Source organism: Ischnura elegans, chromosome 9 (genome assembly GCF_921293095.1).
Source record: "Ischnura elegans chromosome 9, ioIscEleg1.1, whole genome shotgun sequence".
Taxonomy (NCBI): Eukaryota; Metazoa; Arthropoda; class Insecta; order Odonata; family Coenagrionidae; genus Ischnura; species Ischnura elegans.
Window position 1 is genome coordinate 55,910,990 of NC_060254.1, and position 23,940 is coordinate 55,934,929.

At 37.6% G+C, this 23,940-nt stretch overlaps 1 protein-coding gene across 5 annotated transcripts in view; it reads left to right on the forward strand.

The window, feature by feature from the left end:
- Window positions 1-23,940, forward strand: part of LOC124165356 (glutamate receptor ionotropic, kainate 2) — a 122,693-nt gene that overhangs the window by 75,793 nt on the left and 22,960 nt on the right. For 4 of the 5 annotated variants that reach the window (XM_046542724.1, XM_046542722.1, XM_046542726.1 and 1 more), the window contains exons 4-13: window positions 1,448-1,632; window positions 2,156-2,313; window positions 3,148-3,289; window positions 4,429-4,596; window positions 11,272-11,295; window positions 11,842-11,994; window positions 14,443-14,661; window positions 15,259-15,465; window positions 17,174-17,258; window positions 19,089-19,227. In XM_046542724.1, the coding sequence (XP_046398680.1) occupies window positions 1,448-1,632; window positions 2,156-2,313; window positions 3,148-3,289; window positions 4,429-4,596; window positions 11,272-11,295; window positions 11,842-11,994; window positions 14,443-14,661; window positions 15,259-15,465; window positions 17,174-17,258; window positions 19,089-19,227 (1,480 nt within the window). The remainder of the gene's footprint in view (window positions 1-1,447; window positions 1,633-2,155; window positions 2,314-3,147; window positions 3,290-4,428; window positions 4,597-11,271; window positions 11,296-11,841; window positions 11,995-14,442; window positions 14,662-15,258; window positions 15,466-17,173; window positions 17,259-19,088; window positions 19,228-23,940) is intronic. The other variant, XM_046542725.1, reaches the window with a different exon arrangement.

Consider the following 23,940-nt stretch of genomic DNA (forward strand, 5'->3'; position numbering starts at 1 on the left):
AAAATCGCCACTCGCGGCGCTACCAGTCATGGATTTCCACTTCTCACGAGGAAATACACGGAATTAATACGTATCTGGGCCAATAAATTATATGAACCTCACATTTAACTCATGCGAGACGAAATTATCTACTTTGGTGGAACAATATTCGTAATATTCCGCTAAATACGGGAAAAATTCGAAATAAAATGTACCCACTCCTGTATGAAATTATGAAAAAATATTTTAAGTATACATTTGTGATATGTAAATATACATTGGTATTATGCAAGTACGGAAAAATTGTAATAAAATGTATTCGCTCATATTTAGTTAATATAGAAGCTTCGTCTATATTAAAAGGCTCTCCTGGCGCCTTCCGTCTTTCTGAAGTTTTGCTGTCTCCGAAAAGCACGTTTTGATAAATTAAAAAAACAGTGATGACGTATCTACTTCTTTTAAACTACATTTTTAAACGTAGCATTACTAAAAATCTGTTCTTGCCGAAAGATTTTTACTATTCTCATCTATTTCGGAGGCAATTTTCTGTTAATTCTGTTTAATAAATAACAAAGTATTAACAATTATTTTTAAACTTTGTCACTGTAGTGAAAAACTGAAAATCTCGTTGCACTAAAAGGGCATTTAATCGTTCAAAGCAGCGATAAAATTACACATCACCGAAGTTTCGACTCATACCATGGTTTCGCAAAACAGACCTCCTTTCATGCTCAGAGCAGGCACATCCAGTAAAGATTGATTCACACGATCATTTTTTACATCCCTTTCGAGGGACAGCTCCAGCGATCGCTCCAATGATGGCGGAAAACATTACTATTTCACGCGATCACTTTCCGCGATGGCTAGAGGGATGAAAATCTCATCCCTTTTTTCATCACTCGGCACGTCCCTTTTTCCATCGCTGAAACCATCGCTGGCACCGTCCTTTAACCAATCAGGACGCACGGGCGCTAACAGCGATTGTTGCGCCACGCTTTCAATTGAATGACAGTTGTAAATTCGGAAAGCGAGGGAAAAAGCAATGGAAAAAAGGACGGTGGGAATGACCGTGTGATTCAGAAAATGATGGGTCAAGTGATCTCTCTATCTGTCCCTCAGAATGATGTGATCATTTTATTCTGATGAGATCAGATCATGTCATTCTGATGGACGCAAAAAATGATCGTGTGATCTCAGACAGCACAGAATCCTCCATATCTAATTCATGCAGATAGTATCCATTGACAAAAAGCGACGGAGCGGTAGTCAATGGATACTATCTGCATACGAATTAGATACGGAGGATTCTGTGCCGTCTGCGATTCAGGCTTAAGGTTTGGGAAAAATTTTTGGCTTCAACTTTCTACGAAAGTATATTAATCCAAACGGTGAGATGAACTTTCTAGCGTAGGCAAATCACATTTGAAGATGCGCTTGATAATTTTAACATTTTTCTTTCCCTTTCAAGTGTGCCATCTTCTTCGTGCCGGCGTGGCAGCCATCTTTGGTCCGCAATCTGGTCAGACGGCGTCGCACGTGCAGTCCATCTGCGACACAATGGAGATCCCACATTTGGAGACGCGATGGGACTTCAGGCTACGAAGGGAGAGCTGCCTCGTCAACCTTTACCCACACCCCACCGCCCTCTCGAGGGTAAGTAATTTATTGCAACTATCTCATTCAGTACACATTATTACCGTCATTCACCGTGAAGTCACGTGGCTTCAATATTGGTCTCAGCATTTAGCCACTTTTATTTTGAAACTTTGTCACTGTCGTGATAAACTGAACTTCTAGAATAAACTAAAAGGACTTTTAATCGTTCAGTGCAGCAATGAAATCACATAGATCGTACTTGAAATTTGTTTCGGGGATGTGCTTGGGTGGTGTGCGGGATTGCCTACATTTGTTGTCAATTTCGCACGCCTCCTAAAACCGTAATATTTCATTTAATAGGCAATAAATTTCCTTTGAATGATGCATAATTTTATTGTTGTCGCTGTTTTGATCTAAAAGGGCCTTGGCCTTAGTGTGCTATGGTAAAATTACATTTTTTTTAATTTTATAGTTTATGAATTTCATGGAAGAGTCTATTTATCGATAAAAAATTTTTTGGCCTCCCACACTAGCATCCAATGCATTGACTGCTACATTTATATCGTTTTTTTTATTCTAGGCTTACGTGGATGTAGTGCGAGCCTGGGGTTGGAAGTCATTCACAATCGTGTACGAGAGCAACGAGGGTCTGGTGAGATTGCAAGAGCTCCTCAAGGCCCATGGGCCGTCTGAATTCCCGATTGCAGTTCGTCAGCTGGGAGAGGGCTCTGACTACAGGTAGGTCTCCAAACCCTCCCCCCCCCATTCTCTGTTGACTAGGATGTGATACTGATCAGATTTATCAAAGCATGTAAAGGCCTTTCATTTTGGGAAATACTGCGTGGTAATAATTTTGCTCCATGGTCTGCTCCTTTTCTTGCTATATCCATAAGGAGAATGAGGAAAGGCTTTCCTGACCTGGCTCAGATTGTAGCCTTTCTATGTCTTCAGTAGTTTGCAATATAGCTTTGTGGACAGTGACGTAGTGAGGGGGAGTCTGGGGGGTGCGGAACCCCCGAAATATAAAAGCACACTTAATTTGCATCACAAAAGAAAACCAACTATTGAAAAATCATGGATTTATAAACGATTCCTTTGAAAAATGAAGTTTTTTCGATTATGGAAAGTGTTAAAATTAGTTTAAAACCTTCTACTTAGTACCCTATTTTTAAAAAATTCCCCTCCCCTGATTTTGGACCCCCTCCTGAACAAAATTCTTGGCTATGCCACTGTTTGTGGAGCCTTTATTTCATGGATTAAATAGATTATAGCTGTATAAATTCCACACAACTTTTTATTTGGAAAACTCCATTCAGTTTCAGCACTTATATTTGATCCTTAAAAAAAATGTAGTAATTACAGAAGAGTTTTTGAAGACTACTCTTCCTAATCAATTACACCAAGTCCTCTGCGGTTCATTCCTTCAACTCGTTTTTATTAATTTATTCAAAATTTTCCTGCAAATTGTCAATTCATTCTATTAGGGTGGTGCATCATTTGCTACATAAAAATGGAAATAAAATAACTTATTAAAATAAGATTTTGTTGATGCTTTGTTCTTTTTACTGAAAGGCCCCTTCTGAAGCAGATCAAGAACTCTGCTGAGTCACACATTGTCTTGGACTGCTCCACGGAGAGAATATATGACGTTCTGAAGCAAGCTCAGCAGATTGGAATGATGAGTGACTACCATTCCTACCTGATCACCTCACTAGTGAGTATCCATCTGGGCAAACTCAATTCTTTCTTTTCACTTTCCTAATGAAGAGGGTACTTTTGATCAACACTCAAAGGTTGCTGCTTTGCACTGTGCTTAAGTTAGCCCATCCAACTTTAGTCGGAGCCCAAAATGTTGCTTCAATTTGGTGATTGTGTGGGTACCGTGAGTCAATTTCACTTATCCTTGGCTCAATTAGTCATCAATGAAGTCTCTATTTTACTCCTGATATTAACTAAGTTTTTTAAAATGGATATATGACCCTACTCTTGGTTCAATTTTGCTCAACAAATGAAGCCAGATCACTAAATATTGCTGTGTGAATAAAAAAAATTCATGTGTGGTAGGTTTGATTAAAATGTGCATAACCCTCCTGTTGGACTACATAGTTATCTGTATCTGCTCAAGATCAATTGAGGAAGTTAGTTTCATATTTTTTAATTTTTAATGTTAACCTTTGGATTCTCAAGTAGCTGATGTATCAGTCAAGGCTTTTATAACCAAATATCTCATTTAGTATATACCAGACCCCTGTTTTTGGGTCAATTTTGAATTAGCCCTTGGAACTAACTGGTTTATTTTTAACAATTTTTATAATCCAACTCTTCGTGCCCATGTGATAGCCTTTCTACTGATCTAATGAAGGTACTCCACCAAATAGGAATGGAAACAATTTATTTGCTGTAGGCTTAATGAAAAATTTTATTACTTTCCTGAAGTACTAAATATTTATGTAAGCACATTTGACATAACCATTGAACACAAATCCATGTCAAAAATAAAAATCAATGGGCACTTAGAAATGATGTAAAAGCATCAAAATGTTCCTTGTAGTAAATTAAAATAAAGGTTTAAAGTGGAACTAGCAAGATTCATTTATGATAGAACGGATCCACCACATCTCACCTGAAACAACAAGTTTCATGCACAGTAAATGTCCAAAAAGTATTTAATCACTGAAAAAAACATGGTTTTGGAACCTAATACTGTCATAAATGCATCACACATAAGAAGGCACAAAGTGCCAAAATCTTAGGCAATAGAGTGATTAAATATTTTGTGTCAGCAGTTGCCATTGTTTATTTTTTCATCATTTGCAGTAGTGAGTGAGTCGCTATTTTTCACTCTGTTCCCAGGACCTGCACACTGTGGATCTCGAGGAATTCAAGTATGGAGGAACCAATATTACGGCATTCAGGCTGGTGGATCCGGAGAAACCAGAGGTCCAGAAGGTGGTGAGGGATTGGATGTATGGGGAGCAACGATATGGTCGAAAGCCTGAAATAGCACCTCATAATCCCAAGGTTAGTGAATACATATTTTGCATTATTTAATATATTGAATAGGGTAGTTTCCTTCAACAAAGAAAACGAATGGCATTGATTGCAATTCGTTACCCAACATTTGTGTATTCATAACATACAAATTATTTGGTTTTAGAAATCCCAGTTCATACGAATGGCAATGGTCATTTTAGCCGCATTTGAAAAAGGCTAGATTGGCACCCATGCGATGCCACTCCACGTGACGTCACAGGGACCTAGTTTCTATATGAGTAAATAGGAGTTCTACATCATCTGAGATTACCAATGCAAGAAGCATGAGGCACAGAGCTCAGGGAAACATGTCTTAATAATCACCTATTAAAACTGCCTAAGGTTGGAAAGTTTCCTTCGTTTGATAGGGTATTAATAATCCTTATTTAAGCTAAGCGCTATCTGCTAGCAGGGTACTCTGCTACCTGCTAGCAGCCTGCATCGTATTCAGCGCTCAAAGCCTCACCCCAAGGCCATCTCACATGCCGACAGCGGGAACCAGCATGACGTCACACGGGGTTTTCCCAGCATTCATACTTAGCCGTCGCATTTTTGCGAGCTGGAAAATTTTCACTTTTCATTTAATCGCTAAAAATAGATATCGTCATTTAAAAATCTAAAAGTGTGAAATAAGTACTCTAGGAGTAATAATCTGTCGGTTTAGGCAATAAAAAATAATAGGAAACCACCCTATTGTGTGAATGGCCATTCTGTAGTATATACCCTAGCACAAAAAGTAACTGGGGGCATTCAGAGGGAGTGAGTACTCAGAGTTCTCTGCACAGAGAATTGAAAGGTAGACTATATTTGTAACTTATTTCCTCAACTAAATGGGCTCCTTTAATTATTTAAAAGTGTTGAAATTATTGACGTCTAGATAGTGGTAACGTTATTTTAATATCAAACACAAATACAATGAGAACTTCTTCTTCACACGAAACAGAATTGACTTCAACTGAGCACATGGTGTGAATCGCACAGCATGCTACAACCAACCATCGATATATCGATAGTGTCTAAGCAGACTATCGAATGTAGTTAATTTGCTTTTCAATACTTCCTCTCAAACTAACTACACACAAGTTAAATTTATTGCATCAACTAGACCCAGCATTTCACACAAAGTCTTAAATCGTGGCCCTGCCAATGGCTTAGTGAGAATGTCAGCCACTTGTTTCAAACCCTCGACATGTTCAATGTTCCATCACTGCACTTTTCCCGTACAAAATGGTATTTAACATCTATATGTTTTGATCTCTTATGAAACTCTGGGTTATTTGCAAGTTTTACAGCGCTCATATTATCAACTAGTAACTTTGGTGTGTCTTTTAAACATGTCACTTCAGAAAATAATCTTTTCAACCATACCAGTTCTTTAGCTGCTTCACTTGCTGCCACATACTCAGCTTCAGTGGTGGATAATACAACACTTCTTTGCTTTTGACTAAACCAAGAAATGGCACCCCCTGAGTACATACAAACCACCCCAGTCCGTGAATGTCTAGTTTTTATATCACCAGCATAGTCTGCATCACTGAATCCATGCAACACTTGCTCTGGGGAATCAACTTTATACAACAATCCATAGTCAGCTGTGCCGCGCAAATACCTGAATAATCTTTTCACATTTTTCCAGTCTTTGTTTGAGGGGCTCTCAAGGGATTGGGAGACAATACTCACGGCATAGGCTATATCAGGGCGTGTAGCCACCATTAGGAACATAAGGCTCCCTACAGCCTCACGATACGGTATACTGGCATCCAAGGGTTGATCCTCAGTGCCATCGTCACCACCAGAGGCACCAGGTTCGGCGGGTGTCGAGACAGCATTTGCATCAGCAAACTGGAACCGCTCCAGAACCTTCTTCGTGTATGAACCTTGGCTCACAAAAATTGAACCATTGCTTAGCTGCTGAATTCCCATCCCAAGGAAAGAACTAAGAGGGCCCATAGTGATTTTAAACTCCATCTTTAGATGCTCTAAAAACTCACTCATTTCCTCTTCATCTGTTCCAGCAATCAGCCCATCATCCACATAGATTACAATTAACAGTTTTTTGTCCATCCTATTCCTCACAAATAGGCAATGGTCAGCAGAGCTCCTCTTCATCCCCTGTTTTGCTAAAAATGCAACCAGTCTGTTATTCCAGCAGCGAGGCGCCTGTTTCAGTCCATATATGCTTCGATTTAAGCGACAAACTCGGTTTGTACCATCCTCATACCCCTTTGGTTGCTGCATGTACACTTCTTCTTTAAGTTTTCCATAAAGAAAAGCTGTTTTCACATCAAATTGTTGAAGCTTCAATCTTTCCTCAGCAGCCACACTAAGAACCGATCGTACAGTCTCGAATCTTGCCACTGGACTAAAAGTTTCTTCGTAGTCAATACCTAGGCGTTGAGTACAACCTTTCGCTACCAAACGTGCTTTGTAGCACTGGACTGCCCCATTGACTGAATGAGTTTTCACACGAAAAACCCACCGATTATTAATGACCTTTTTTCCATTTGGTAAATCAACTAGAGTCCACACTTCATTCTCTTTCAAGGAGTTCATCTCATCTTCCATGGCACTCTTCCACAAGTCTCCATCTTTTGAATTTATCGCTTCACTAAAAGATGATGGAGATGTTGACTCTGCTGCCATGACATAGTCCTTCAGATATGCAGGCTGCTTTACTTGCCTTTTGGGACGCAGCTGGGGCATCTCTTCATCTTCAGATGGTTCTTCCTCTACTTCTGAGTCGTCCACGGATTCAAGATCTCCTACCTCCTGATTATTGTGTGGTTCAGTATTATTCTCATCCACATTTCTCTTCTCAGGATGATTACTGATTCTAAACTCTGACTTATTGGGCAAAACTTCTATTGGTTTAAACAAAACATCTTGGCTCATTATTACTCTTTTTGAGTTTGGCAGCCAGCACCTATATCCATCCCTTTCATCGCAGTATCCTACAAATCTGGCATATGTTGATTTCTTGTCCCACTTCCTCCGGCGTTGCTTAGGAACATGTACATAGCATTCTGCACCAAACACTTTCAAGTGCTCTACATTAACAGGACCTTTTTTCAGCCATACTTCCAGAGGGGATTTTCCATATACCTTTGACGGACCCGTACGATTCAAGACAAAGCATGCTGTATTCACAGCTTCCGCCCATAGTCCTTTAGGAAGATTTTGTGCATGCAACATAGATCTTGCACTCTCCACTAAAGTTCTATTTTCACGTTCTGCCACTCCATTCTGTTCTGGAGTGTAGGGCATGGACATCCGTATCTTAATACCTTTCTTTTGAAGGATTCTTCTAACATGTGCATTGTTAAATTCAAGTCCACCATCACTCATAAAAGTTTTTATCTTGTTACCTTCATTGTCTGCCTCATTCAAAAATATTTCAAGGTAATGAGGAACCATATCTTTTGTCTTCAAAAAGAATACTCGGCGGTAACTGGAAAAATCATCCTTTAGCAGTAAGAAGTACCTACTTCCTCCAAACGATGAGGTCTCCATCGGCCCACAGAGATCAGCGTGGATGATCTCACCAACGGTATCAGGTCTGCAGTCTCGAGTTTTGTAACTATCACGGTGCTGCTTTCCCATCACACATCCAACGCAGAATTCTTCTTTTGCTTGAACTTCAATACCCCTACTTTTCAGTACCTTCTTTACGTGCTGTTTACTTTGATGACAGAGCCTTTCATGCCATAATTGAAGACTAGCATCGACTGCTGTAACGTTGACTTCATCAGAGTCCTTTGGACGTTGGACAGTCATTTTTAATTCGTACAACCCAGTCTCCGTCTTCACTCCCACAAGTTTCACTAGCCCATTTCTTTTGAAGATGCACTTTCTCGCATCCGCACTAAATTTAAATCCCTTTTCTACAGTCCTTCCTACAGAGAGTAAATTCCTTCCCAATTCTGGAACATACCAAACATCTCTAATATCACATGAAACAAGGTTTTTGTCTATTGACGCCTTCACACTCACAGTCCCACAGCCATGCGCCTTAATTACTTCACTATTTCCTATCGTGATATTCACAGGCTTAGTAAAAGGAGTGTAGTCCATGAAGTAACCCTTATTATTAGACATATGCTGAGAGGCACCAGTGTCTGCAAGCCATGCTTCTCTAGGCACATTATTACCCTCAACTAAGAAAGATAAAAAACTTGCACCCTTGCCTGAAAAATGTTTGTTCCTCTTTTTACCTTGTTCAGGGCACTTGTTCGCTAGATGACCACGCTGATGGCATTTAAAACATTTTCTAGTCTCTTCTTTACCTTTCTTCGATTCGGCTTTCACAGCAAAAGCAGATGAGTCTATTTCCTTTTCCGGAAGCCTCATCTCAATTAATCGAAGTCTCTCAATCAGAAGATTGATAGAACGATCAGGAATGGGTATACTCTCCCACACACTTTTGAATTCAAAGTATTCCCTGGGTAAAGTCGACATAATTCTGCTCATCAAGAGCAATTCAGGGAGCACAGCATCGGTCAATCGCTTCAGCTCGTCATTCAGGTCCGTGAAGTCCTTCTGGAGACGAGCAACGTACGCTGCGATGTCTTCGGATTCCTTTTTCTCCGACGAGAAAAATTTCTCCATCAACCGATCCACTCTTTGGCCCGAACTTTGCTCATATACTGACAGCAGCTTCTTCCAAATTTCTTCAGCAGTGGCACATGTCGCCGTCAATTCAACATCAGCATCACCCATGCTACTCACGAGTATAATTTGTGCCAGAGAGTCGGCTTTTTCATACTCTCGCACAGCAAGTCTATGCGCAGTAATTTCACCTTCAGAAGCAGCCGTAGCAAGCATACCGGGATGTCTTCCTCCGTGAACTACATCGGCCACTTCGTGATGCTTCAAGAATAATTCTATTTGCCGTTTCCATCTACTCCAATTTTCCGCACCCTTCAGTTTTTCAATATTGGCTCGGAAATCCATTTTATAGTCCGTTTGGAACATAGAACCGAAGAACAAAGTTGCGATTGGAGTTCACAAAAAATAACGTTCTCACTAAAACTGACCGCACATTTCCGGTGATTAAGCAGTCTGGGTCCATAACCTGTTGAAATTATTGACGTCTAGATAGTGGTAACGTTATTTTAATATCAAACACAAATACAATGAGAACTTCTTCTTCACACGAAACAGAATTGACTTCAACTGAGCACATGGTGTGAATCGCACAGCATGCTACAACCAACCATCGATATATCGATAGTGTCTAAGCAGACTATCGAATGTAGTTAATTTGCTTTTCAATAAAAAGGAAAAAATTTATTTCACTGTGAATACTCTCATTTTTTTACCAAAAAAAAGCTGTGATTTTAATCAACACAGAGAAGAAAATGAGTAAAAATGTCAGTATTGCTGATTTCATTCCCAACAATATTTAGCAATAAGTAGCATATCCTTAGCCTCCCTAAATAAAAAATGTTAAGAGTGCTATTTAGGAGCTTTTGAATTGTTTAGCATCACACCATTGGCCACCAAAAACTTACATTTAAGCGTCCTCCAATCAGGGATGAGTGGCCCAGCAAGTAGTGGCCCTAAGTGATCACACTACTAGGTAGCGGTTAAATTCCACATCTGTTGTGGTAGCACTCTGTATGTGTCCTCTGATGTACTGGTTAGCAGCTTTTAGGATTGTCCATCTTTTCCACTTTCAAGTTTCATTAACACCTTTTCTGATTGAGAAATCATTTGATTACGGAGACCTTTTCGGCTCTCTTTCATGACTACATTTTCCTTTTATTTCTTGTAAGTTTTTTTTAATAAACATTACCTGCTATATTAGAGTAAATGCCTTAGTTGTCTAACATCAATCTAGGATACTTTTTCTGATTGATGTGAAGGATTCCAAGGCACAGGCTGCGCATCACTATTTTTAATTGTAGGATGCATAATTTGCGTTTCATAGTGTCATGGTTGCGTAAGAGACTACTGTTTCCCCTGTATTCTTGGAATTCCAGCTGGCATCTTCAGACTGAAGAACTTGATGCTGTATTTTTGCCGTCATTATATGGCCTCTATAGAAAATGTTGTTGTTGCTCTGCGAAACCCAAAAATTGAGGCTTAAACCACTTGTTATTGATTAAAAATTGAAAATGATCATACACGTATTGTCAAAATGATCTTTCATCATTGAAAATTTATCATTGACCTTACTCTCAATGCTGAGGTCCCATGAAGCAGCGGCAGCGATTAAAGAATTGTGTATTCAAGCCTGTTGACTTTTTAAAAATCATGCATGTAATTGATAAGGATTTGTGTTAAATAATGGACCTATGATGATAATTATAAGGTAATTACTAATTAATCAGTTCGCTATCAGTGATACTTTTTCTACTACTAGTTCTGGAATCAGCCTCTATTTTTTTCTCCACTTTTTCTCATCCTCTCTGGGGCATCAACACAACTGAGAATCATTCAAGTGACTATTCTTATATGACTATCATTTAAGATTCGAGCGCACAACAGCAGATGTTCATTTGTATATGCGCTATCCATTCATTTTGAAGTCTTACACCAGTATTAAGACTCCCAAAACACTTCAACGCAATGGAGGTTAAGGTTAAATTTTATCTTTATCTCCTCACTAATGATATATTTACTTTTGTGTTTCATGTGTCTCCAACATTGCTTGGAATCAAGAAGGAAAACCTCACATTCATAAAGGTACTTATTAAATGAAATCAAATTATCTTTTTTATGCTTTAATGAAAGTAGACTAATCTAGTTTTTCATTTGTGGATTTTACATTCACTGAGAAATCATTTTACTACGGAGATAGCTCTCTCATGCTCTCTTTCATGGCAGTTTGTCAACTAAGCATTGTATTTCATTAAGGATGTGAACATACTGAGAGAGAAAAGGCAAAGATTTGTCAGAATAAAATACAGATTGAATATATATTGATTATATTGAATTAGCGTATTAAGCAAATGAAAAAGAAATTGAGCAAATGTGTAATTTAATTGATAATTAGTGTTAGGTTGACCTGATTTTTAATTAGCATGAAATATTAGCTTGATATTCAAGTTCTTGATGTTTCAATTGGTAGCACTTACTATTGCTAATATTTAAATTTGAAGTGTGGCACAGTATTTTATCAGTTTGTCATGGACCACAGCAAGGGCCCATCAAAACATAATGTGTGATTTAATTTTTCCCTAACTTTCTTTACAAATCGGTCTTAAGTCATTGTTTCTCTCCCCCATTCAGACGGAGACTGCCCTCATGTACGATGCTGTGCACCTGTTTGCAAAAGCTCTGCATGACCTGGACAGCAGTCAGAGGATTGACGTTAAGCCTTTGAGTTGTGATGCCGCCGACACCTGGCCACATGGATACAGCCTCATCAACTACATGAAAATTGTAAGTGCAATACAATTGGTCCTGATTTTGTATATCTCATTCTTCATTTCTTAAAATTCCAGCATTAAGTAAATTCTTTTCAGCACTTTGTGTGCTATGGTTGTAATTAGAGATGGGTCGAATAGCAGATTTCTCGAATTCGAATATCGAATTCGAATATTAAATCATTGCTCGAATATTCGAATACCTCGAATTTCGAATACCTCGAATACTAAATGATGAATGCTGGTATGTTTGACTCGGTTGCCTATGCAGCAGGAAACACAAGATTTTGGGGAGTAATTTTGATTTCCTTTAAATGATTCGAACAGGAATTTAGCTGATTAATGAATATTTTAATTTTATGGAAACAATTTGGCATATAATTAATTCAACTAACATCGCTTTACCCTCACTCCTGCTGCCAAGTGCTAGCTGACAATCTGAGGCATTTTGCAAAATACAAGCTCTTTTCCACCGGATTTTCTTCAATTATTTTGTTAGTTTTTTTTGTTAGTTATTATTATTAGTCCATCTTTGGGAGTTCTCACGAGATAAGAAGATGAATTGGAATTGCTATCAGGGAGAAACCAAATATTCTGAGAAAATATCCCTTAGTCTGGGACTGTAACAATATAAAGATTTATAGCACCACTCATAAATTGTAACTTGATAGTATATGTTTTCGGAAAAAAATACGGCATCAACTCCCGAGAAGCTCTGCTGCTCATATCGAGTTTCGCCAGAATGCTAAGTCTCCGTCGTATTTTGACATTTATTTCTTTGCGTAAAATGCTTAAATAAACTCAGAAATACGTCGTGTTTGGTCTTATTCTTTTTGAAATTACGCGCACATTACTAATATTTCAATTCAATAAAGGTGTAACATCAATTGACGAAAGTCATTCTTAGACACCTTTTGTGCTAATAGATGACTCATGCAGCGGTTGACCTCCGCAGAAATGGGGAACTTCCAAGCTGGTAGGAAAAAAAAGGTCAGTGGGGGAGAAAAGGGAGGGCCCGAAAGACGTTTCTATTGTTCTCGTGTAACTTGGTATTTTTTCGAAGCTAAGGTCTTCGTAATATGATCCCTGCGCGAGCTGCGATCTTTTTTTTATTTCGAAGAAGAGGAAAGCCTCAGAGGGGGGGCTAGTGCTGAATGGAGAGGGATACCGGATCTTGGGAAATGCGCTAATGTAAGTATCCCACGTTACTCACACAGCTGTTGACCTCCAGAAATGGGGAACTTCGAAGCAGGTAGCCAGAAAAAGGTCAGTGGGTGAGAAAAGGGGGGAGGGCGTGAGACACGTTTTTATTGTTCTCGTAGCTCGATATTTTTTTCGAAGCAGGGGTCTTCGTAATGCGATCCCTGCGCGATCTGGGGCCTTTTGTTTGATTTCGGAGAAGAGGAAAGCGTCAGGGTGGGTGAGGCAAGTGCTGAATGGAGGGGGATAGCGGATCGTGGGAAATGCCCTAAGGTTGCTATCCCACGGCACTGAGGTTCTCCTGGTGGGGGGAATCGGGGATTTTCGGATTTTTTCACCCGACCATTTTCGGTTCCCCTCGTCGAACTCTTTTCTCCGCTAAAATCCACGAATTTGATGCAATTCGTCAACTTGCATAAAACGGCGCAGCGAGCACTAAACGACTAGAGTTCTCTTCATTTTTCCGAATCAACTACCAACGACGTGCGAGCGACAGTGTATGACGCGAAATTCAAAGTATTCGAGGTATTCGAGGCGGTACTTTTCGCATAACTATTCGAAACCTCGAATATCGAATACTTTCTAATATTCGAGGTATTCGAGTATTCGCGGATACTATTCGCACATCTCTAGTTGTAATAACATGCCATGTGAAACCCTTTGAGTTTTGCTATGGGCATTTTATTATGCCATATGTCTTTTCAAAAATCGTAGTTTGCCAATTTTTTAACAAAGTGGTACTAACTCCTAAATAAACAAATGAAAACGCAAAAGAAAAATTCATTCTTTAAAATGATATCAAACACCTATTCCTTGCATCAAAGGTTGGTTGTTAAGAAATAACTGGTGGGGAATGTTATGCACATAGCACATAACAGTAATATGCAAAAAAAATATTCATATACTGTGTGTATGGTTTATTATCCAACCTAATGGAGTGAAAGGCCAGAGCAAATTATTGAAGGAAATGAAATATTGATCATTTTTGCAGTAATTTTTATCTTGGTACCTTTTTAATGTTTTCTTTCCACCTACATGAAAATGACCAGCACTTAGGGACAGATCTACAGTACTTATATCATCTCCGTAAGTGTTAAGCTATTGTAGTATTAAATCTCAGAGAAAACAATTTATTTATGGGCTCATTGATCACAACACATTTGGCAAATACTAAGCCTTCTTCAGAGACTTGTGACAAACCAGGGTTGTAGTGATTGAGTGGTGTTCTTATGATAGTCATTTGCTTTTCACCCTCCCTGTTTAGGTGGAGATGAAGGGCTTGACGGGCGTGATCAAGTTTGACAACCAGGGGTTCCGCAGCAACTTCATGTTGGATGTCGTGGAACTGACAAGGGAAGGTCTGCAGCGCATTGGCACGTGGAACTCCACGGCTGGTGTCAACTTCACGCGCACCTACGGAGAGGCGTACACGCAAATCGTGGAATCTCTGCAGAACAAGACTTTTGTTGTCACCACAATACTGGTGGGTAATGTTATGCACATAGCACATAACAGTAATATGCAAAAAAATATTCATATACTGTGTGTATGGTTTATTATCCAACCTAATGGAGTGAAAGGCCAGAGCAAATTATTGAAGGAAATGAAATATTGATCATTTTTGCAGTAATTTTTATCTTGGTACCTTTGCAATGTTTTCTTTCCATCTTTTGCACCTATTCCTTTGAAAAATTAGTGAATTTGAGGAGCAAATGGTTGAAAATATTGAGAGAGTTTTATTGAGGGCTGCCAAGGGAATTTCTCTGTAGATAATCTAGTGAATGGTAAAAAGAATGACCAATAATCACTGTTCTACTGTATACCTATTATAAATTACTAACCCATTAGAAAAATTTTCTCCAGAAGCCTTGTTGTGAAAGAGCTATGTCATTTTCAAGGAGGAGAAGAACCTTAAAAATGACCTAGAATGTCAAAACCATGGTTGGTATATTATATATTAATATTATTATGTATCAGTTGGTCAGAGTATTATATTATATTAGTAGTCAGAGTCAGATATTAAAGTATGTGAATTACCATTTGTGTTTAAATTTTATCATTCAAATACTTTTTGTTTCAGAGCTCTCCATATTGCATGAGGAAGGATTCTAGTGAGAAATTGTCGGGTAATGACCAGTTTGAGGGGTATGGGGTTGATTTGGTGGAGGAAATATCCCGCATCCTAGGCTTCAATTACACCTTCAAGTTGGTGCCGGATGGACGGTATGGCTCCCTCAACCGAGAAACCAAAGAGTGGGATGGCATGATGAAAGAGCTTCTTGATCAGGTGATCCGATTTTTTCATTGTAATACCTCATGTACTTCCTTCATTCCCAAACAGATGGCACACCATTCAAAGAGTTTAACTTTTTCATTTTTTAAATCATTTATCTTATGTCACCCTTAAAGTTTCTGCGGTAGGAATCAACTTTTATGTACTGAATTGGTGTAATGTATGCTAGGGTGCATTGATTGAGGTCAGGAATTGCTGATAATGTTGCAGAGGGTTGGATAATATTGGTATGGGCACAGAGTAGATATATACAGAGGGGACATTAGGTGGCTGTACCATAGGTTTCTCTGTAATGAAAAATCGCACGGCGGTCATATTGAAAATAAGTAAAATTATGCGGTAAATTCAAACCAAATAGTGCTAACGACTTACCATCCACTGAAAAAAGAGGGTTTAAAATTCAAAGTAGCCTAATTATTTCTTTACTAATAAAGTTAGATTAAGGAACGCCAAATCGCACGCACAAATCCGGCAGTTATTATTTATATAACTGAGTCTTGTTTTCTAAATCCGACCGACAACATCGAATCACCCATTCCTTGGACCTGCGCCAACACCACAAGTTCTTATTAAACTTTTTCGACAATTTTATTTCGCATGCAAAATAATACTCGAATATAAGTTTAGTTTCTTCGATCAGCAATGTAACTCAGAAAAAATATGAAATTACTAACCTCACAGGGTCTTTAGGGAAACTGAAGAAACTCAACTTTGCTACCGTCATGCCCGCATTGTTTTTGCAGTTAATGGCTGAACACCAAGCAAAACCTTTTCTTCTCGTCTTATTTTCCACTTCCTTCATTTTCCATGGTTCTTTAAAACACTAGCACACTACGTGAAAGCATTGAAGAGTGGAGGAATAAAAAAAAATTTGTGCGACAACACTCCACGCCAAGCGCAAATGATAGCAACGATAGCAACCAAATAGCAACTCAAGCCACGTTTCCTTATTTAGAACATGGTGAAATGCGCAATGAGCTGATTACCGCCTTTTTGTCCTCTCTGTATATCCCTACTCTGTGGTATGGGTTTTTAGCCTTTGTTGATGGTCTTCAAAAATATCATTTTTCATGGTCACCAAATTTTCAGTGATAGTATTTTTTTTTCTCTTTCCTTTTGAATAAAAATAAGTTTCTGGTCAAATGACCCTCGTCATATATCACAATGCGTTGTGGCAACCTTATGGGTACTGATCCTGATTTATTTCTAACCTCTGTGTATTGTGGTTGGAGTACATGGTAGATGTGCTAGATCATTTATTATTCCTCCTCTGGTATGTTGGGGAAGTACAACTAAGACCATTGTTTAGTCAATTTTTTTCAGATTTTTGCCATTTTCAATCAATCATTTTAATAATTTTTTGTTTAATTTTCGATGAATATTATTTAGCTTCTGTGAAAATCTCTAACTTTTGTTTTTATTCTGGTTACAAAAAAATTGCATGAACAAGGTTTATAAGTAAAAACTTTGTGCATCTGGACACGTATTATAAAAAAAATTGTAGATACGTTTTTAAAAATCTTTTTCTTTAGTTTGCATTTGCATTGCAAAAACCATGAATTTATTATATGTATTAAAAAACACCAGTTGCATCCATGGCAGAATGGCTACAGGTACATATGTACAGGCTTAGTAGTACAATTAGATTGTTGTGTACTTATGTGGATATTACCTGTAATATGGGATTCATTTTTTCTTTCAGAAAGCTGACTTGGCCATTGCTGACCTGACTATCACCTATGACCGAGAGCAGGCCGTTGATTTCACAATGCCTTTCATGAATTTAGGTATGGAAGTTATAAAAAAAATGGTGAACTTTTATGTACAGCTTTGCAGCTCATTTTATTTATTGCTATTATGGTTTTTGGTATGTGGGGTTGGGTAACATGTTATAACTTTGTGAAAGAATAATTACTCTGAGATACTAAAGAGAGCATAAATAAATGTTAATGCTTTTGGAGTTACCGCGTTTTGGTGTAAAAATTGGGCTATCTTTTCCCTTCCCTCAGCCCTGAAGAGGTAGCCTGGTAAGGGAGAAGAAACATATGTTGATATAAATATAAATAGAGCAATTGAGTAACCTTATAAACATGAATAAGTCATGTATGGTCCACAAAAATTGTTGCATAAAATATTTAAATGACCTAATTTATAGGCACTCTTGCCATGTCTACTCTTCTTGAAATAAGGAAATTTAGATTGGAAATGGGGACTTTTGAAGACGTATCCCTCTGAAATACCTTATTGTGACCATTTTTTTGCACGCTTCTTAAACACCTTAGAACTTTGAAAAGATACTTCTTTAGATTGAGGGTGTTGGGTTGGTGTGGTGGCTAGAGTGTTGGCTTCTTACCTTGTGGGTCCAGGTTCAAATCTCAATGGTGGTAGAGATTTACTTCATGCACAACGCTCAATCCATTGGATGTCATGTTTAGCCGTGGTCCCCTTGGTGCCTTTTCTTTAGTGGACTAATGCTGATGCTGGGTTTCCTTCCACTTACCCTCCCCACCCTTGCCCATTTGCACAAATGATTTCAGTTGTTAGTCTCATCCTCCTAATAAAATACTGTACCTTCTGCACATTAATTTTTGCTGAATAAATCACTTGAATTAACATATTGATAATGGTGTGAATGATTTCTGATTTTCTTTACCATAATCAGAGATATCTAAAACAGCTTCATTATATTAAAACATGAAATTTCCTCTGTACAATCATGTTTTAAATGAAGGCTAGGCTAAGAGTCACATCTATGAATATAAACATGGCATTACTTTCCAAAGATGGCACTGCATGCAAGTGGGTGTTCCCCTACCCTCCAGTTCAAGTAGTTTAACTTTTCTGGAATGTAAATGCCATCCTTGCTCTTCCAACCCTCACTCCATTTGTAAAATAAGCTGTGTGTCAATAGGTGAAAGGACACTCAGGCGAAGAAAAATACAATTAGAAGGTGTAGAGAAGATTTAATTTTTTTGGTCCCGAAGGAAGTGAATTATTTATGAGGGAAATATTTCAGCCGAATGAGGCAATTCATCTTGTCCAATGTTCCAATATTGGTCACATTCCTCATCCTCAGGGAATTATGTTTGTTTCACGAACTTTGCCTGTATAGGTATATACTAGTGACGTAGTTTTGGCATCTTCCATTTGGTTGCTTCTTATTTTTGTTCTCCAATGTTATCATAGTCTTCAGTATTGATTCCCATGAGATGAGTATTGATTGAAATGTCAGTTTTCCAATTGCATTTCTATGGCATCCTTGGAAATTCAGTTTCAGTCATTGGAATTGCAGCTATTCTTTTGGGTGAAGGTGATGTTATGTTATTTTTACATGCCATCAAATTCTTTGCAATCGCTGACTTGGCCTCAGTTGGGCTTGATGTAGGTCATGGCTGTGTTCCTTTAATCTGGTCTCAATGGTGCTATATTTATATTTCCATAATAATACCTCCCTCCATCTCTCACCGAGCTAGAAATCTGAGAGGACTTCATTCAGTGAAATTGAGGGTGTCTGCAAAAATAAGAGCTCACAACCAAAATTTTTTTTTAATCTGAAAAAAAATGATCGGCTTTTTATTATATTCTGTCAAGCTAATCGTCTTTTACTGTAATTTCAGGTATCAGCATCCTCTATCGCAAGCCGATAAAGCAGCCACCAAATCTGTTTTCCTTCCTCTCCCCGCTTTCGCTGGATGTTTGGATCTACATGGCCACTGCTTACTTGGGGGTCTCTGTACTTCTATTCATCTTGGCAAGGTATGCGGTTTCATTTCTCCCGGGAAGGCTTTTGCCGCAGTATTTCAGCAAGAGATGATATGTTCATCCAGTCAAATAAAATCTCCTCTCAAAAATTGGCCAATAGTTTAAAAAAATTAAATTTTCAGTTTTTATGTATGACTCTTTCATTTTAATTCTTGAAATTAGATTGGATACTTTTTTATTTTCAGTTTGCTCTTTAATTTGTGGAGGTGGCTGTTTAAAAGTAGCTGAAGGGGCCAAAAATTTGCATCATTAATATTGATATTTGTTGGATTGGTGTCTTTGTTTTGTGTCTTAATTCATGGCTGCAACTTTATCAAAAGCTAGATTTTATCATCAAAGGGATCCAATTTCCTATCCCTTTTGAGTTTGAATTATGATCAATATGAAAGCCTGGTTACACGATACATTTAATTTAAGCTCAGGTATATTTTTAACCAAATTTAATTTAAAATGGAAGAAAATTTTGATACTTGTATGAAGTTGGCCTCCCATTTATTTACGCTCTTTCAAATTTTGCTCTAATTATGCACCATTAATTATGTGTCTTGTTAGTTCAAATTGTTTAACTTTATGTGCTGGTTAAACCAGGCTTAACTTAAGTGATTAAAAATTAGCATTCAACCAGATACTAAGTCAAATCTTTGAACTTTACATTGATTGAATTATGTTGAAACTGGCAATTAATAAATCAATGGCCAATATTGATTAGGGGCCTGCATTTGATTGATTTTTCATAAATTTCCTGAGCTATTCAATAGTATTATATATAAATGCTGTGAATTTGTCTATTAGTCTTTTAAATTTGAGAGTTCGTTATGTTAGTGTTTTGTTGATGTTTTCGTCAAATGAGTGCTGGTTCTAATCCTTCTGTGATCATATACACCTTTATACATATTTTTTTGTTGATTTAAATTCTACATTTCTAATGGGTATATAAGAATGATATAATTAGTAGCACAATGAGCTGACATCAATATTAGATCAATGCCTCATTTATTTCAGGCTTGAAGTTTTAGTTCACTTAGATATAACACGTGCTCCTTTAGTTTTTGTAGATATAATAATTATTTGTTTAGGGCTGTTATTTTTTCCAGGGATTTTATTGATTAAAAAATTAATTGTTTAGTGATGGGAGAGAGTGAGATTGCATTCAAGAGTAACATAGTTATCCTATAATTTTTATTATCATTTTTCGTTTTGTAATTATTTTCTAAGTTGGTGTTCATCATTACTTTATCTTATTTATTTGGATTTTTTCTTTCCATTTCTGTTCTATTTTATTGTATTTTTATACCTCTACGGTGGATTTTTAGAAGACAAATCTGAATCACTGTAGTTCCTAGGTATCTATAGGTACCTAGCTGTAGGTATCTGGGTATCATATATGTACCTGCATGTATAATCAAGTTGATAAAAGTGCATAATAATAATTATTCCTGTATTTTACTCGATTGGAGATAAAATCCAATGTTATTTAGTGATATATTGTCATACCTTTTGGCTTATCTAATGTTATATTAACCTTTCCTTTTAATCCCTGCCTTTCTCATATACATGTGTACACTAAAAAAGTCTTGGGGATTATTTGTGATGTTTTTATTTAAAATTTGCTCTATGGTATTCATTTGAAGTGTACAGTGAAGTTAGAGCTCATTTTTTATTTGTAACTCTTTTAACGTAGTGACTTTTTGCTTGTGCTATTCTTTGTATCTGAGAAACACTCTCAGCTGTGTCCCAATCATGGGCGAGGCCCTCAGGTAGTGATATATGTATGGGAAGAGCCCTTCCCCCCATTGTACGAAGCTTACTGTTAAAAAAAATTTTTTTTTTGAGCCTATCTCTTTCTCTTTAGCTACATATTCTAGTGCATTAACATAGCACAGAAAAGGATTAAAACAGAAACTAATTTTAAACTGGGGGCCTATCTTACACGACTTCCATATTTTATGCCAGAAGTGGAAATTATTTGCCTTAGACTGATGTTTTTGAGTCTTGTACATCTAAAAATTTTTGGGGAGGCACCTACGAATCCCCTGTGTACCTCTGAATTCCTGATTTTTCCCCTTCAAACTGAACTTAGATCAGCTACTGGCTTTCGCTAGCTCCCCTCTTCCACTGCCCATTAAATATCTGCTTTCAGACTCAAAAAAGAAATTTTGGACCTGCACCTGGTGGTTTATGACCTACAGGTTGGAGTAAAGTCAGTGGAAAAGAGTTGTATGTTCGGATAGAGAATAAGTGAATGATACTGGAGGTGGCTGCTGAAGCGGCAGGATGAGAGGCCACTACAGTAAAACCTCTTTACGTCGTAATGGAGGGGACCAAAATTTGGGCAATTTGATGTATGGAGGTTCACTATAGAGAGGTTTTAGTGATAGGCACCGTTTTTTCATATCCTTTGGAAATGGAAGGCACTACTGTCTTTTAAACCATTATATTTATGTGTTTAAACAAACATGCATGCATTAGTGAGCACATATTTATTATTTAAAAATAACACAAGGCCAGCGCTATCGTGATTTTTACCACGATTGGAGAGAAAACGATGTGAGCTCTCTTAATTCAACAGTTACTTAAAATTATTAGGATGTTTGGATACCTTTTTTTCTTATTTACTATTAGGTATGCTCTCATATGTAACAAAATGGCCATAAATAATGGTTAACATGAAAATTACAGCATATTAAAGGTGTATAAGAAAAAAAAAGGCGTGAAACATTTATCGCTGAAAATGCCATTCCACAGCTGCATTAATGGTCTCTATTTGTCTCGGTACAATTTGCAGTGGTAGTTAGGTAGCCTTGGGGGTGTCTCCTTGGTATGATAAGCGGAGGTTTTATGAGATAAAGAGGTTCACTACTAAGAGGTTTGCCTATAAATTTACATGTAAATCTGACGGGACCGTAGGGGTGGTATGAAGTACGGAGGTTTATGATGTAAAGAGGTTCACTGCATAGAGGTTTTACTGTATTTAGATAGGCTTCACTGTTGTCCTCATTTTTAGATTTAGCATTTTTTTTCCCCATTAACTAATACTTCTAACTAGGAGAAAAGGAGAAAGTGTCACCAAAAAAACTGAAATAGGTTGTTGATATGTTTGCAGAGTCTTAACCCATTCTCATGCATCCCTTGTGATTTTAATCGACCTCAAACACCGCTGACTTTTAAGAATTTGAACACATTTGTAGTGAATAAGCAAGGCATTGAAGGGAGTACATATTTGTTGACTAATTTTGGCCAAATTTAGATATATTGTTAAGAGTTAGCTGCTCTTATATTTGGTTGAAGTATATATATTTCTAAGGCAATAAACAATGGAATAAATTTTCTAAATACACAGCCACCAGAAGGCAGCTACTATTCAGGTACACTATCTGGCCAAAAACTTACAAAAAAAAACTCGTAAGATAGCAGCAGGATCAACTGATTACTATGCATTCTGCATACCGGTACACTTGTGGTATTTGCGACAAGCTTCAGGCCGTGTACTAGTACACTTGTGGATGTGAATGGGTCAACATGTCAGCTTGTTACCTCCAGCATCTTCCGTTGAGATGTGTAGATATGTGAATGTGGTGGCCGCCAAGGTCATCTCATTGTCCTGAGCCTCCCACAAAGTAAAAATACCTCTCAGGTACATACCTGTGATATATTGAGCATCATATATGGGGTCTAAGAGGTATACCGGATTACTTTAGATTATTTTTTTTTTAGACCTCAATAAGTTGTCCTGCATTAAGGCCTCTGAGAAGTTACATCGGATATCTCAAAGATGTTTTTCAACAATTCTGAAATGTTTTTGAAGCATAAAATTCAAGAAACAAGCCTTGCATAGCAATAATACATACCTCTTTGACATAATTGAAATCACTCAAATGATTTCTCATGAATGTAGTAGTTGATATACTACTGGAATCAGCACTGGATCCAGGATAGGGACAAGGCTACGGGGCTCTTCTCTCCTGTAAATATTCGACAACTGAACAAAATACTATTTTATCTAGTTAAATTGGATACCCAGGGAATAAAGTCTGACAACAGCCCCCCTTAACCTCTCATTGGGTCAGCCACTGACTGAAATATCTCTATAAAAGATTAGTGATGACTAAAAAATTCACTTTCATCCTTTATCTCATAAGTTTGAAATTATAATGAACAAGAAAATTGCCACCGAGGGGGTTATAGTGTTGAGTTTATTGGGTGAGAGGTATTAATTTGGTTTAATTTCCTGTGTAGAAATCAATTGTAGCTTGAATAGTATGTCTCAGAGGCATTAATGGTGCCCGCAATGTTCAAGATCATAGTGAGATAGGCATTTATTGCTGTGCAAGATACATCTCTGCCTAGGCCTGGGTGATATTGAAAGTTCAACACTAGATTGCAAAAATTTTTTAACATCAGTAATTCGTGTTAATGATAACCAACTGATAATTGGTGATAGATAACGTGCCTGATAATAGTATTGGACCCAATAAAAAATTGGATGCTTTAAAAAAGTCAGACCTAATAAAAAAATGAATCCGACAAAAAATTGGACCTCACAATAAATCGAACCTTATTAAAACTTGGGCCATGTAGTTTTATCTGGCCTAGTATGTTGGACTATCATTTATTGCCAATTTTCAAAGCTAGCTGATAAATTTGAATGTTGTGACATTTCATATCATATCACTCTGGCCTATCATCCCCTTCCACTCTGTCTCAGCA